This window comes from Hydractinia symbiolongicarpus, chromosome 1 (genome assembly GCF_029227915.1).
Source record: "Hydractinia symbiolongicarpus strain clone_291-10 chromosome 1, HSymV2.1, whole genome shotgun sequence".
NCBI classification, from domain to species: Eukaryota; Metazoa; Cnidaria; class Hydrozoa; order Anthoathecata; family Hydractiniidae; genus Hydractinia; species Hydractinia symbiolongicarpus.
In genome coordinates, this window is record NC_079875.1 from 13,814,523 (window position 1) to 13,829,779 (window position 15,257).

Consider the following 15,257-nt stretch of genomic DNA (forward strand, 5'->3'; position numbering starts at 1 on the left):
TTATCAATGACAGAATAGGAGATTTAGTATTTTTTTTAGATTTAGTATTTTCTTCGTTACAATTAATATCAGCAAAAGTTTAATCCAACGATTTTAAATCCCAAAAGTTTAAAATCGAACATGCGTTTTTATTTTTCCTTGGAGGCTTGGGAATAGAAGTTTAAAAAAAATAGCTTTGTTGTTGTTTGTTGACAAAGGAATGTTTTTTTTTCAAGCTTGGTCTGTAATTACAGACCTCGGGCTTTGTATTTCACAGTACAACATCAAAACCGGTCAGTATCCGTTTATTAATTCCCTTTTTTTAGAAAAACTTCATTGCAACTTCGGTTTAAATAAATAAAAACACAGGGAACAGCCTACCGTTACACGTCCAGCTAAAACAATGGCTTACCCATTTTATTTGCAGAAAGAGTTTTCAGGATAATGATAAAAGTAACAGCTACCTAGCTAACTGCATTATTTAGCATATGAATTATTGCTTAAGAATATAGTTGTAGCCAAACTGTATTTTTATACTCTTTTTATACTCTATGCTTTTTAGCTAAAGATGTGAGGTACTTAAATGGCCACAACCTCAACATAAAAAATAAATTTAGGGTATGATAAAAGGCTTCAAAATCTTCGTTCCTAGCCAAAAAACCTAAAACTGGTGCGTTTAAGATCTATACGTGACTAAAAACGTGACAATTTAGTTAACTTAACATTTTAGAACAATCAAAAAACAAGTCTTTTCTCTATCTCTGAAGGCTTATAGAAGACAAAAATGTTAAACAGACCTACAGACATAGCAGTGACCACAAGCACTTTAAAAACTAAAATGGCCATTATGTTTCTTCGTTGGCATATGCAGGCCGCGATAATCTTTGACTGTCCCATTTGTTTTCTGTGGCTACTTAGCATAAACGGTGATTGATATCACGGGGTTTAATTATTATCAAAATGACGCATTAAAATAATGCATTTATTTTAGTCACCTAATTTATTTTCCTTACCTATGGTAATAAATTAAAGTAATTAAATTATTTAAAGAAATTAATTAATTTTCGTAATTTAATTTATTCAATCACAAAAACTTTGATTAAGCAACTCCCTGGTTCTCAAAAACTCGCGTAAAGATCAAAAGAATATTGGTAACGCTTTTGAACACACACAATACGGCTATAATTATAGAAACTATTGTGGGACAATGGTTTACTTGCAAGCTCTCTTGATTACCATCACATAGTTTTTTATAACATGCGAAGATATGAAAAGTCTAGAAAAACGTAAACACGAGAGTGTTTTTCCAAAAATTATGATATTCTGTCTTAGTTTTTTATTGTTTTTGTTGATTTCGTTTTCAACGAAGGGATTATATATACACGAAGAACATTCAGTTCAGTTTGTTAAAGTTTTAAATATTCAATCACAAATTCAAAGGAACCTCAAAAATAGAAAGATAGTCCTACTTATTGGGATTTTTACTGCAAGTAAATACAAAAATCGTCGAGATGACATTCGAGACACGTGGATGAAAACTTGTCATGAATATAAGGGATGCAAAAGCCTATTCATATTGGATGGATTAACAGCTGACGGAAAGCCATTGGATAAGATCATAATGCAGCTACAAAATGAATCTAGTCATAATAACAATGATATGAAAATTTTACGGACGCCTCTTGGAAGGAATTTTGCGCTGAGGATTTTAGAAAGTTTAAGGTTCGCTTTTCAGGAATACGACTTTGATTACTTCTTGAGAGTGGATGATGATTATTACCCGTGCATCCATCGTCTTATGTTCGAGCTACCTAAACGCATGAACCTTGAGTACCTTTTCTGGGGTTTTACTAGATGCTCCCCAGCGAGAATTGACGAAGGTTTCGTTGTGTTTAATAATAAATTAGCGATACGGATTTTGGAAGACGAGAATTCGTTGATTTGTACAGACTTTGGCACAACTTCGATTTCAAAATGGGTCATGGATATATCAAGAACTCAGAATGTTTCCTGGTTTGCTGATAATGAGCGCGTATGGCATCACCCACCTGTGTCTCTCGTACCTGAGCTTAAAAAAAAACTGAGATTTGTCATACGTATCTTGCTTTGCATGGAGTTTATTTTGGCGATATGAAAGTGTTTCATAAAATCATGCTTGGTGAAAACAAAACTGATTATACGCTAAATACGGTTAAAAATCACTGTAAATTGCCCAAACATAGAGTGTTTCCATTGTGGAGTCTAGATCCGGACGGTTTATGTCAGGAAACTCCCTTATTTGATCTATCCAATAAGAGAGGGACTCCCTATAGGGGAAGAGAAAGCATGGCTGGACAAAATTTTACCATGAAGCAAAGACATTTGTAAATGACATATTTTATCGAAGAATAACTGGAAAATAAAAGGAAATGACACCTGGGAAACTTAATCATGACAATATGATCACCACGCATTAACCGATGAAATTTTATTGCCCGTCTTTCATATATATGTTGGGCACTTGGTCTCGGCTAATATTAACATAATTCTATTGTTGTTAAGCAATACAAAATTTTCTTTTTACACTTTCTTTCCACCCAGAAAAACATCATTGTTGTCGTTGTAAAGACATAAATAAAAAGAAGGTGCTTATCTACCATACAATATAATTGATAATGCACAAGACAAAGGAGAGTATGACCACAATTTTGACAAATTGCAAAGACGTCTAAACTGTCTCACTAGCCATAGTTTTAGAAAAAAATCTATAAATTGTAGTTACTGAAATTCACAAAACTAAAAAACATTAAATTCTAGCTAGCTCAGTGTATTTTTTTAATCGATGTATATCTTTTTATCGCCTTAACATCACCAAACCAAAGAATCAATATGATCCTAGTAAATTCGGTTTGACTGGACCAAAAACATACTGTTCCTTTCATTTGCCTTAACTCAACCATCACTTTCCTTAACTCGCCAGACATCGTAGCTTACTCTTGACGTCACGTGGCATTTGCTTACTTAACAAGTCTAAGCTTTAAGAAAAATCTGGGTTAAGTCTTAATAATTATAACAACTCAGATTCTGAGTGGAAAAATGGTGAGATACAAGATATCCTGGACACGAGGTTGTGAAATGACGTAATTTCGGGTCTCAGTAACGTCATTATACTGATTTCATTTCCCTGATACAATATTCTATACATTTTCTAAGTTAAATGACATGAGCATCAATATCGTATTTCTCAGTATAAACGCCCATCTACTTGAATGTATTAGTTCGCGTAAATTTAAATAGACTGCGTAGAAGATCAGTAACAATGTTTGCGTGCACATTTTATTGAGCGTTGATGAAAAAAATCCGGACAAAAAACAACAACTTGACTTCAATTATAGTAATTACATTAGCGATACTCAATAGATATAAAACCATTTCCACTCTTTGTTTTTCGATTTTATTCAAAGTACAAGAAATATTTAACAATAGGAAAGTATGGTCAATATAGGAAGCGTAACTAATGACAGAGATGATGTTTTTAGATAGTCGGCCGTTAGAACTAAAGTAGTTAGTCTTTAGAAGTTTAAATATACTATTAAGACTACAAAATGATAAATTCTGATATGCCTTATGTTAGAAACTCGGCCAAAAATAGTTAGGCCAATAAGAAGATTATACATCGTTACCTTACATTCTCATCTTTATGATGAAGATACGAAAGTTAGCATAATCAGAACATAAACAAAACAATCTGTAGAAGTATTTATATGTTCAAAAACGTCACTTCTTTTGATGAGTTGTTTGTGTTGACAACTTTAGTATTCTTGCCCACGCGGACGGCACTCGGACTTGAGAGTTTATCTTATCTAACAAAACAACCTGGTTTCAAGAAAATCATGTCATGTTTAGCTTGCAATTCGCAAGCTACGTTTATTACGTATGGAGGCAAAGAAGATCAGGGAAAAGAAACCAAAGCACCCCAAAGTTGCCGTTCTCCTTTTTTCTCGAAAAGAACCATTTTGAGATTAGAGCTACGTCAAATACTTTAACGAAGGAAAAATGCACGCATAATATAATTTTTCCTAAATGTGTGTTTAACGACTCGTTGTCAGTTTCTTTGCCAGTTCGCAGTTTTTTATGCTTCACTAAGTCCACTTAATGTAATTGACGTCATTATAAGAAAACGAGACATAAAAACACTATACAAAAGATACTCGAAAGTTCCCTATTAATATATACTAAGTAGCCCGTTGAGAAATCCACAGGGCCATGCATTCCTTAAGTATCACTTTCGTGTTTCCGTAACACGAAGTTCTTCTTGCGGACAGACATATCTTCTGGCATATTAAAAAAGTTAAATTATCACTTGACTAATATCACTTACTTCTATAGTAAGGGCGATACGTATCAGTATGTTATCAAAAATCGGTTAAAGTAGTTAATGTGGTATCTAGTGAACCATGATAAAAAATAAAAACAAAATCATAGAGTGCGCATAATTTATGAAAGTGAAAAATGTTTGAACGTTTTTTACAAATAATCGATGTTTATATTCGCAAGGAAGTATAATTTTTGTCTCTGATTTTTTTCGTTATTTCTGAAACAGGTAGGATGAAGTTTTTTTTGTTTTTTTTATGAGCAAAAGCGAATTGCTAAAAAATAAAATGCAATCACTTATAAAAGGAATAGTTGTTAATCCTCTTCGGTATAGGCAGGGTATATATATATAGTAATTTAACAGACATGATTGTCCAATATGGCGGAGCTATTTTCCGTACGGCATGAAGACGTATGTTTATTTGTGCGGGGTCGTATGTTTTTTGTTTTGCCAAAATACGTCACTTTGCCTGTTGTTATAAGCCTATATCCCAGTATTCCAGATGATACAAGTCTCAAGGCACTTAGAGAGAGGTCGGAATTGCAGGAATTAAAACTCTTCCCAGCGATGAGTTAGTAAAAATGGCAGAGTTTGTTCTTCGGAACAAGTTTTTGAATTTAACTCGTTTACCCCACCTTACACGTGCATATTTATGGATGAAGTTAAAACCGATTTTTTGGAAAAGAAAGTAGTTAAACCCCTCGTCTGATTACGCTATATAGTGTAACCATGATCCTAAGTTTTCAGACGAAGGTCTTTGGACAGTATTAACTTCTTAAATGGTGCCGTGGAAACTTAAAAATTATATTTTGAAAAAGACTTGTATTGTAAAGATATTGACAGACATCAGTAAATTACATTTTAATTCCTGTCATCCTTATGAAAACATCACGTACTTATAGTCAAGCATTATGTATGAGGAGATTACGTTCGAAGGATAAGATATGTGGGAAAAGGCTGAGCGAATTGTCTGAATGGTTTTTTTAAACGAGGTTATCCGAGACGAGTCGTTAAATCGCAGATCAGTAGGTGTGCTGCAGTAGGCCGTAATGAAACCCTAGAGGTTAAGAATAGGGCTAATAAAGAGGTTGGAGTCTCACTGGTGGTGACTTTCCATCCAATGTTAAGTCATCTCAGTTCCATCATCACTAAACTCTTGCCTCTTCTTTATACTGATCCTCCGGTAAAAAAGTGTTTACTCCTTAGTCTTTTGTATCATTCTGCAGTGGGAGAAATATTCGTAGTCATCTTGTTCAAGTTAACTCGGTGACGTGCGCTGTGCCTCATGTAAAAACTAAAAACTATACAGGTATATATGCATAGATTATACGATTCTGTTTCCCCGTTATAGGTTTTTTAAATTTATTTAATATTAACATTTTTTCATATAACATAACTTTGGAAGGATGTACCATCAGTGCAAATTAGATTTAATTGCTTTCGCAGTTAGTGCAAATTTTAATTAGTCATTAAATCACGTGGTTTGCTGCATTTTACTTAGCTTCTCAGCGTAAAACGTTTTATTATAGCCTCTTATCTAACATCATGTTCACATTAATTCTCTGCGACGGATAGTACTTGCTTCTTTAAGACCTTTTTGAAAAGTCAGTAAAAATAGCAGTAGTTTCTCTCTAGACAATTAAAAATTAAATTATATTCCGTGTAGATCAGCCAATCACAGTGCAAGAAAAACTCTACCATATGTTAATATAAAAATATGATAGAAAGAGGACTTGAATTTTTGTCAAGAAAAATTAAAAATCGTACCCAGTCAGCCATTATGTAAAATTTGACGAACAACTGTACCGTCACCAGAGTGCTATTTTGACGTATTTTGTTGCTCAATTAATCTTACGTTTGTTCTAATTACAATTAATGCTTTAATTACTAGTTTGGATGCCATTTTTCCTTTAATTAGTTCTGCAAAAAGGATCTTTGATTAAAGCCTTTTCAATTAACCATTTTTTAATTTGTGGCAAGGGAGTTTTAAATGCCCTCTTTGTTTCCAAACCTCTTAATGCTTTTAAAACCTATTGAATTTTTTTTAATTCCTCCATTCGTTGCCAGAGTTATTTTTTGGTATTTTGATTTCTCTCTAGCTTCCAGATTTTTTTACCAGAATGCCAAAAAGTAGCTTTTGAAACACGACAATGCGAAAAATAATTTTTTATATGTTAAAAAGTGTCAATTTTGCCTAACACTTTACTGGTACCCTTGATATATTTCATTAAAATGAAAAAATCCCTACTTAGTATACAACATGTAAGTATATCAAATATCCACTTGGCAAGAAAAAAACCCGCTAACGTCAGCATTTTCTGAGATATATTTTCGTGGCATATGGCAACTGTGCCCGAAGTCGGTCTTATTAGAAAAATAAAATCTGAAACAAATAAGGTGTTTCTGTCCTATTTAATATTACACATTTCCCTGGGTCCTGCGGCACACGATGGTCCCTATGGCCTATTTCACTTCTTAAGAAGCCTTTTAGAATTTTTTACCAACATGTTTTCATTCTTAAGATATTTCAGATTCCAATATTGGAAGTACGGAAACTTCTAATGACAAATAATAACATTTAAAAATAAATAAAATAAAAGTGAATAACAAAAATTTATTTAATTATAATGGCATAAATCAAACAAAAAAATGATTTTAAATATATGAGATTTAAGAGCAGACATTGCTATACATAATCACAAGCAACGCAAATCTTGTAACTGAGAAAAATAAAAATCTAACGGAACAAGTTTTAACGACAGAATTACACAAATGGAAAATAAGCAAAAAAAATTTGAATTAACGATTGGTGAATCGTTTACGCAAGGTTTAATAAATGACAAATTGAAGGACCTGGATAAAGAAGGGGAAAATGACATTAAAAAGACTTACGTCAGGAGATAACAACAGGCTATGAACAATAATATCTAAATTTCAGAACTGAAAAGACAAACTTTTAATATTAAAAAATGCTAACAGATTAAAAGATACGAACATTTATGTTATCAAGGTTTTTTCGGATGCAAAAAGCGAAACCAAAACGGAACTGCAATGGCAAATTTAAAGAGGACAGGGAAATTTTGATATACTTGCGATTTATTTATGATGGATTAATTAAAAGAAAATTTAAAAAGGAAAACACGTGTGGCTAACTCTCTATTTTATTTTTATTGACCTCCACCAGCGAATGCGGAATCTTTAAAGTCGCCTGAGGAGATAGATAGAGAGATAGAAAGATAGAGATAAAGAGATATAGAGAGATACGGACGGACGGACGGACGGACGGACGGACGGACGGACGGACGGACGGACGGACGGACGGACGGACGGACGGACGGACGGACGGACGGACGGACGGACGGACGGACGGACGGACGGACGGACGTATAACGGACGTATAACGGACGGACGTATAACGGACGGACAGACGTATAACGGACGGACGGACGTATAACGGACGGACGGACGTTCCGGGTTATAAGTCAATACACCAACCACGTTCAGAGAACAAGACTGGTAAAACATGCCTCTTTATACGCAACTCTATTTATTACAAATTAAGAAGAACCTTTAGTATAAATAATGCGCATTGTGAATCGCAAACCGTTGAACTTTTAAATCAAAACACCAGAAATATAACTGTAATTGTTATGTATAGAAAACCAGCCGAGATCTTAAAAGAATTTAAAAAACATTTTCAATCAAACCTCAGTAAATTAGATCAGTTAAATAACCACATTTACATTGGCGGAGATCTAAATCTAAATCTTCTCAATCATACATCAAATAATGAACTAAAAACCCTTGTAGATACCCTCCTACGACACAATCCTACTCTAACAAGTACCATGATAACACAGTCACAAATAATTTTCATAACAACAATTATCAAACTGGAATGATTAAAACTGATGTGTCTGATCATTTCCTAACCTTCTTGCTTTCTGACAAACTTCTCCCTCATAATTAAACTACCCCAACCATTTATAAGCGAGAGATCAATGAATGTTCCACAGAAAAGTTTCGACAATTTCTTTCAGAAGCCAACTGGGATGAGAAAACATTCCCTAAGAAAAAAGCCAGTACTTTAGAAAACCCATGGATTACTACGCATTAAATCATCTAAAGAGACGCAACGACCGTATGATACTCTTCGGAAAAAAAGAACTCCCTTTAATACGCTTAAGCAAATACCAAAGCAAATACGCTTAAAATTACACAGTAATTACACAGTATTTTAGAAATCGAATGGGCTTCAGAAAGTGACGAGTTTGTTTATCAGCTCTCTGAATATGTGACTTCAGCTAGTGCTCTGCCGCTGGGAAAAAGTAAAACTGAAAATGACAGCATCGATATGCGTTTCGTTGGGACTTATTGCCTCTGTTACGGATAGAATTATAAAAATTTGTTTCCAAGTAGCTAGAAAAACACCATTAAAAGTATTTCCGATACCATTGTGTAAAATAATTATTTTTTTAAAAGTTGCTCTTCATGCACTTAAGTAACAGACAAGTGGATTAACCTCTAAAAACGAATCCTATAGAGGAATTGCAAATGTCTGCAAAGTTCTGCATATAAACCTTCAACTTGACAGACATACATAAGGCAAATTGGTTCTTAACTTAGACAAATCTAAGTTAAGAAATACAAATTTGTACAGAATGAAGAAGAACTGGATTTGTTTTTTTGTAACTATCAACTTCTTCTTTTAAAAGTAAGTCGGCATCATTGTGAAGATGGATGAAACTTTTCGTCTAAACAGTTGTAAAGATTTCAAAATTTTGACTTTTTGGCCGGTTAAAAAATTTTGATGGTAATAAGAGCGAAGTGAGGATATGTATTTCTGTTTTTAAAAATCCTAGGACTTAAATGACTTTCTTTTTTTAAAATTTCACAATTTTTATCCCGTTTAGACCATAAATGAATAATTTGAATTTCAGACGATAACAGGTAAAGTTTGTTATATTCGCCAAGAAAGCTATTTAAATTCTGTAATGAGTGAAACAACATAGAGAGCTATGTTCGAAGCGTTTGCATGGCAATGGTATCTGCTGCCATTGTCTAAGTACCGTACTGAATTGCAAAAAGCACAGCAGTACATGACTTTCTTATTCAAGCAGAGAATATTTACCTCAATGTTAAAAAAACACAGAAATGCAAGTGATGCAATATTGAAACAAAAGTTTGCCTTTGGACCCAACCTCAAAATCAATAAAATCAAATTTTTGATTTAATGCGTCAGGAGAACAGTACAAATTTGCCGTGTGTGATAATGCAGCGTTTTCGAATTTAAATCGTTCCTAGCGTGAAAGATATAAAAATCGATTTAAGGTGGCACTAACCCTTTTGAAAATCCGAAATTTTTAATAATTAGTTACGAAAGATTGTTTATAGACTATATGTTTATTTTCTTTCTGATATAACACACTTGTCACAATTTTATGGCTAAAATACTATTATCTTTCACCAAAAATATTCAGCCTCAACTATCCCTCATTAAAATAAAATTCATGAATAATTAATTAGTTCTGCCGAATATGGTTTAAGTCTACGCGCTTGCGAAATTGTACAGAAAGAAATGACGTAATTATTAAAGAGAAACGTTAATAACAACAAGCAAGATCTTCATTATGCTACACTGCACGAGCTTTAACTTTCAATATCATTTTCGTTTTACTTTAAAATTTTCAGACATGCTTGGTGAACCTTGCAGCCTTGATACGGTGTGTGGAAATCTTTTTATTCATAATACTTTTCTTTTAACAGTGTTCGATGCAGCAGGGGATGCTAACAAAGAAACTTTTGAAAAAAACAAAAGGCTATTGTTAAAAAAATAAGAAATAACAAAATAAATGCGCACACCGTTTTAACAGGGTCAACCCAATGTTCATTTAAAATCAGAAGCTGATGAAAAATAACGAGATTGTAAAAAGTTGGAGCTCGTAGAAGCCGATTTTTTTCTTGTTTATAATACATTTTTAAATAGAAATTTCTGCTTACTCAGCAATTTTAGTGTTAAGTTAAAATCATTTTATTATATATTAAGGCCTATATTTATAGGAAATAGTAAAAATAAATGCTATAAATAAAACACTGAGTAAATAATTCAGCTATTTGGACAGCTAAAAAAGGGTTACTGCCACCTTAAGTTTGTTTACATTTAGGTTTATTGTAACGACATCAACACTGAATCACCCACTTCGTGCAGTTAAAAACAGTAACAGCGAAAAAATTGTTTTTTACAATTTCTCTCCGATATACACGCTGTGTTTTATAAGAATAGTGTGTTTTCGTTTCAGCCTCAATGTTCTTAACTTCCTTGACAAATACTATCTATATTATAATACGTGTGCGTCAAGAAATTAAATTATTTCCCTAAGTAATTTAATTATTTTAATTTACCAATCTTAATAAAAAAATAAATAAGTGATTAAAAGTAATTACATACGCCATTTTTAATAATAATTACCTCCGTGATCTCAATCGCTAATTTCCCTCGGAAGCCCCAGAAAACAAATAGGACAGTTTTACTGACAGTTTTATTACTTTGCTTTGACCCCTCGCACGTAGTATACCAATCAAAACGCCTAATTCTTTGAAACACCAATCCACGATTTTCGCGGCCGGACGATGCCAACGAAGGAACATGATGACGAAGGCCATTTTGGTTTTGAAAGTGGTCGTGGACAGTGCTGGGTTTAAAGGTCTATTTGACCTTTTTATCTTCTAAAAGCTATTTATATTGTGATATTCTGTATAGAAACTATCAAAGTTTTCTTCCCAATGTCAATAATTAATCAAATATCACTGATTTTAAATATTTCTGGTTCGAATCTTTCTAGAAATGTTTGTACTGACATGATGTTATTAAGTCAATTCATTTGGTAATTATATATATATAATCGTCAATAAGGCCCGTGGGAAAATCGACTTAGGCAGGACTACATCGGAAAAGAGAACCGTAACTTCTATTTTCATGACGACTGCCAGGACCCGTCAATACACATTTCTTTTCCCCGAAATTGGTTTACTCGTTGCCACCAATGTATAGATCTCGAAACGCTGATCAAGAAAATGTATAGTATCATGTCCCTTTGTCGAATGGTTAAAGAGATATAAAGGTTTAAAACCAAAAGCACAGAAAAGTTTTTTTTTTTTAAATTTGTATACTTGTTGCCTTTATCGTATAGATCTTGAAACACTGATCAAAAAATGTATACAGTCATGTATCCTTGACAAACGGTTGCAGAGATATTGGGGTTTAAAGGTTTTTTGATGACGTCGCCAACCCGTCCATTCCGGAACGGATTCGGAGACCCAGGTTCAGGAAACTTACCCAAATTGAGCACAGGTGGTCCCTAGTTACCCACGCAGTGAAAAATGACTGCCGTAACCACCTCGTTTCCAAGTTATGTGGCATCAAAGTTTCAAATGCACTATAATGGCTTCATTAATTTAATATAAGATATTGACGTTAGAGTAGTGCTATTGACGTCTCGCCGTAACGTCAGAAAATTTAACATATGCGACATAACTTTTTCGGCAACATCAAAGCAAAGTGAACACACCCACTTTGTGTGGTACAGACACACAGGCAGACACAATCTCCGTATTATTATATAAGACTAGTAGACAAGGCTGGTGAAAAAACTCCACTTATACAGAGTAACAATGGAAAAGAGAACCGTGAGTTGAATTTTGATGTCGTCCGCAAAGTCTCACAAACGTACAAAAAACAGATTATTTAGAAATTTGGTTTAGCCCGTGCCTCTATCTGTAGAGCTTCAAACACTGATAGAGAAAATGTATAGGATCATGACGTTAACAAAACTACTTATCTACATACTACATATCCATTATTCGCGATGTGGACCGAAAGTTTATTACATCCATATAGAAAGCCTACTTTTAGCGGAGTGTACACGCACTTCGATAGTTTTATTCCTGAAAGCTATAAATTCGGCTTAATTTATGCTTTGCTTCATTGTTGTTTTAAAATTTGTCCAAGTTATTCAATTTTCCATCATAAGGTTATTAGAATCAAAGATATCGTTATTCGAAATGGTTATCCTGAACTATTTATTGACAAGGTCATAAAACACTTTTTTTCAATATCTCGCAAAACCAAAGAAGTCACATACACACCTGAGAAGAAAAACATTGTTCTTCCTTTTTTAGGTAAAACATCTTTACAAACGAAACGAAGTTAGAAAAACTTTTTGTATTGTTGTAAACTTTCTGTTGTTTTCAGAACTCGCACTCGCTTATCTAACTTCTTCAGATTTAAAGACCTGTTGCCCAAAGAATTAAAGTCCAGTGTCATTTACAAATATAAGTGCAGTGGCTGCAACGCCACTTACATAGGTGAGACGTCGCGTCATCTTAAGGTTCGGGCAAGCGAGCACGTCGGAGTGTTTCCCTTAACAGGTAAGAAATCAACTTCATCTAATTGCACGGCAATTAAAGATTATCTTAAAGCCTGTCACACCACATCATCTCTTGACGATTTTAGTATACTCTCTAGGGGTAGCAACCGGTATTTGCTAGAGATTAGGGAGAGTTTGTTCATAATGCGGGATAGTCCCCAGTTGAATAACAACATTAGATCTGCTCCATTGTATTTATACAATTAGTGTTTAATCTGTAACTGTGGTTACTGTTAAACTTGTATATATTTAGTAGAACATAGTACGTTTTTGATTGCTTGAAAATGAGTGTGATTGAACACCCGAACGTCGCAAATAATGTAGTTTTTTGTTGTCAATTTACTAGTGCGATGATTCTTCATCATTGTATTTGTTAACAAAACTACAAGATATGCAGTTTTGTTACAAAAAAACTTGGAATTGCTTAGAAAACAACAACAATAAGATCATTCACAACACACAAAAACAGGTCACTCATCAGCTGAATTTATATGTTTACAAAGGTTTAGTAACCTTTGTAAACATATAAATTCAGCTGATGAGTGACCTAAGTGTCTTATTTTTATTCCAATGTCTAGTCAGAGTATTAAAAGTTAAAGGTATTCAATGAAAATCACTGCGAACTTATTATTGCTAATAACTTTCGTAAGACTGCACTGTCTGAATATTTTCCTTAGTATTAAGGAGGATTAAATTGCTATTATTACCCCAAAAAGGTATACAAATGACGGTAGAAACGCGGAAAAAAACACTGCGATCTAATTATTACTAATTAGTTTAGGAAATATGCAGTGTCTGATTTTTTTCTTTAGTATTAAGGAGATTTAAATTGCCATTATTTCCCCAAAAAGGTATAGAAATGACGGTAAAAAAGAGAAAAAAAACAAGTTAAAGTTGCTGTGCATATTAACAATCGCAATGGAGAAACGATGTTTTTGTGCAGAAACAATTCATGAATTATTAATGAAGATTAAAATAACAGACCAATTTGCATATTTTTTCTACACTTTGTAAATATAGTGCGTATAAAAGTAATTGTTTTAAACCACCTCAAAAACGTCGAACTGACGATGAGCCGAGACGAAATCAAACCATCGCGCTATCGCGATTGAAGATGCACCGCGATTTTATTACTACTTCTACATCTAGCTAACCTTGTTAAGCCTATTCAGGTTGGGGAGGGGCTAAAATGCCTATATATTCCTTGTTCCTTAAATCTAATGTAGTTTATAAATTTATTGTGCTAGCTGTAATACTAGTTACATTGGTCAAACGACCAGACATTTTGCTACTAGAGTTAAGGAACATTTAAAGAGTGACAAGAGTTCCCATGTCTACAAACATCTTAATAATAATTTGGAGTGCAAATACAGTTGTAATGAATCTTATTTTTTCTATTATAGACTATGCGTCTACCAAATAGCAATTAAATGTGAAGGAAGGTTTGTATATAGGTTGGCAACAACCCATTCTTAATAAGCAGATCTGGCAGCTAAGTTGTACTCATCTATCTATTTCGTTATTATTAATATTTTATTACTATTTTCTTCATTTTATTGAAGATATTATTTCTGTTTGTCTGTCGGTTTGTCAGTATTCATATTACTGTGGAAAGTTTATCATTTCTTGAACATGATAGTTTAATAGGCGACGTTTCGGGAGATCCTTCTCCCATCATCGGGCAAAGTAAAATGATGTTGAGCATGTATTTATATAATTGTAGAGGATCGAAATTCATAAAAATTAACCAATCAGAAACGAGCTGATAATTACAGCTAATTACGGTAATTAACAGTTTCGGACCTAGATGTAGGTAACTACTTCTTCTGTAGGGCTGGTAACCACATCCCAGGAAGTTGATACGAGATGCTGTTTATGTGTTTGTTACGTGCTACACTGTTGATGGTTTCTTCAATCTTCCTGGCCGTTGTTCTGGATTCTCTGTCAATGATTTTCTTCTCATCTCAATTAAACTGATGCCTTCTGCTCCAGCTGTGGTCCGCAATTTCGTTTTTCTTTACATCTCCGTTTCTCACTGCGCGCATATGTTCTTGTACTCGTAGCTTAAACTTTCTTTTTGTTTTGCCTATGTACACTGCATCACAATCTTTACAGGGGATTTCGTAAACAACATTGCATTGTTCTTCCAGGTTTATTTTGTCTTTTGGTTTAGGCAAAGTGCTTCTTAGGGTGTCTTTAGAGTTAAGAATGCGTTTGATCTTGTGTTGCCTTAAAACTCGACGAGGGATCTCGCTAGTACCTGGTACAAAGGGTAGGAATGCTGATGCGATGAAATCCTCTGATGTTTCCTTGTTGTCTCCGTTGCATCTTCTCTTCATTTTATTTTCTACTTGCGTGATGACTTTATGACTGTATCCATTTGCGATTAATGCATTTCTTACACGTCGAATTTCTTCTTTCCTCTCCTGTTTGTCACTGACTACGCTGTTGGCACGATTCAGTAATGAAGATATGACACTTTCTTTGCAAGATTTCTG

At 33.8% G+C, this 15,257-nt stretch overlaps 1 protein-coding gene across 1 annotated transcript; it reads left to right on the plus strand.

Moving 5' to 3' along the window:
* Window positions 1–1,246: 1,246 nt before the first annotated feature.
* Window positions 1,247–2,113, plus strand: LOC130653180 (uncharacterized). Its single transcript, XM_057456071.1, has one exon. It carries the CDS (start codon window positions 1,247–1,249, stop codon window positions 2,111–2,113), a length of 867 nt encoding a protein of 288 aa, XP_057312054.1.
* The last annotated feature ends 13,144 nt before the right edge of the window (window positions 2,114–15,257 follow it).

Excerpts from the sequence above, each read along its gene's own strand:
- LOC130653180 (XM_057456071.1), top strand. The coding sequence starts at position 1,247 with ATGAAAAGTCTAGAAAAACGTAAACACGAGAGTGTTTTTCCAAAAATT.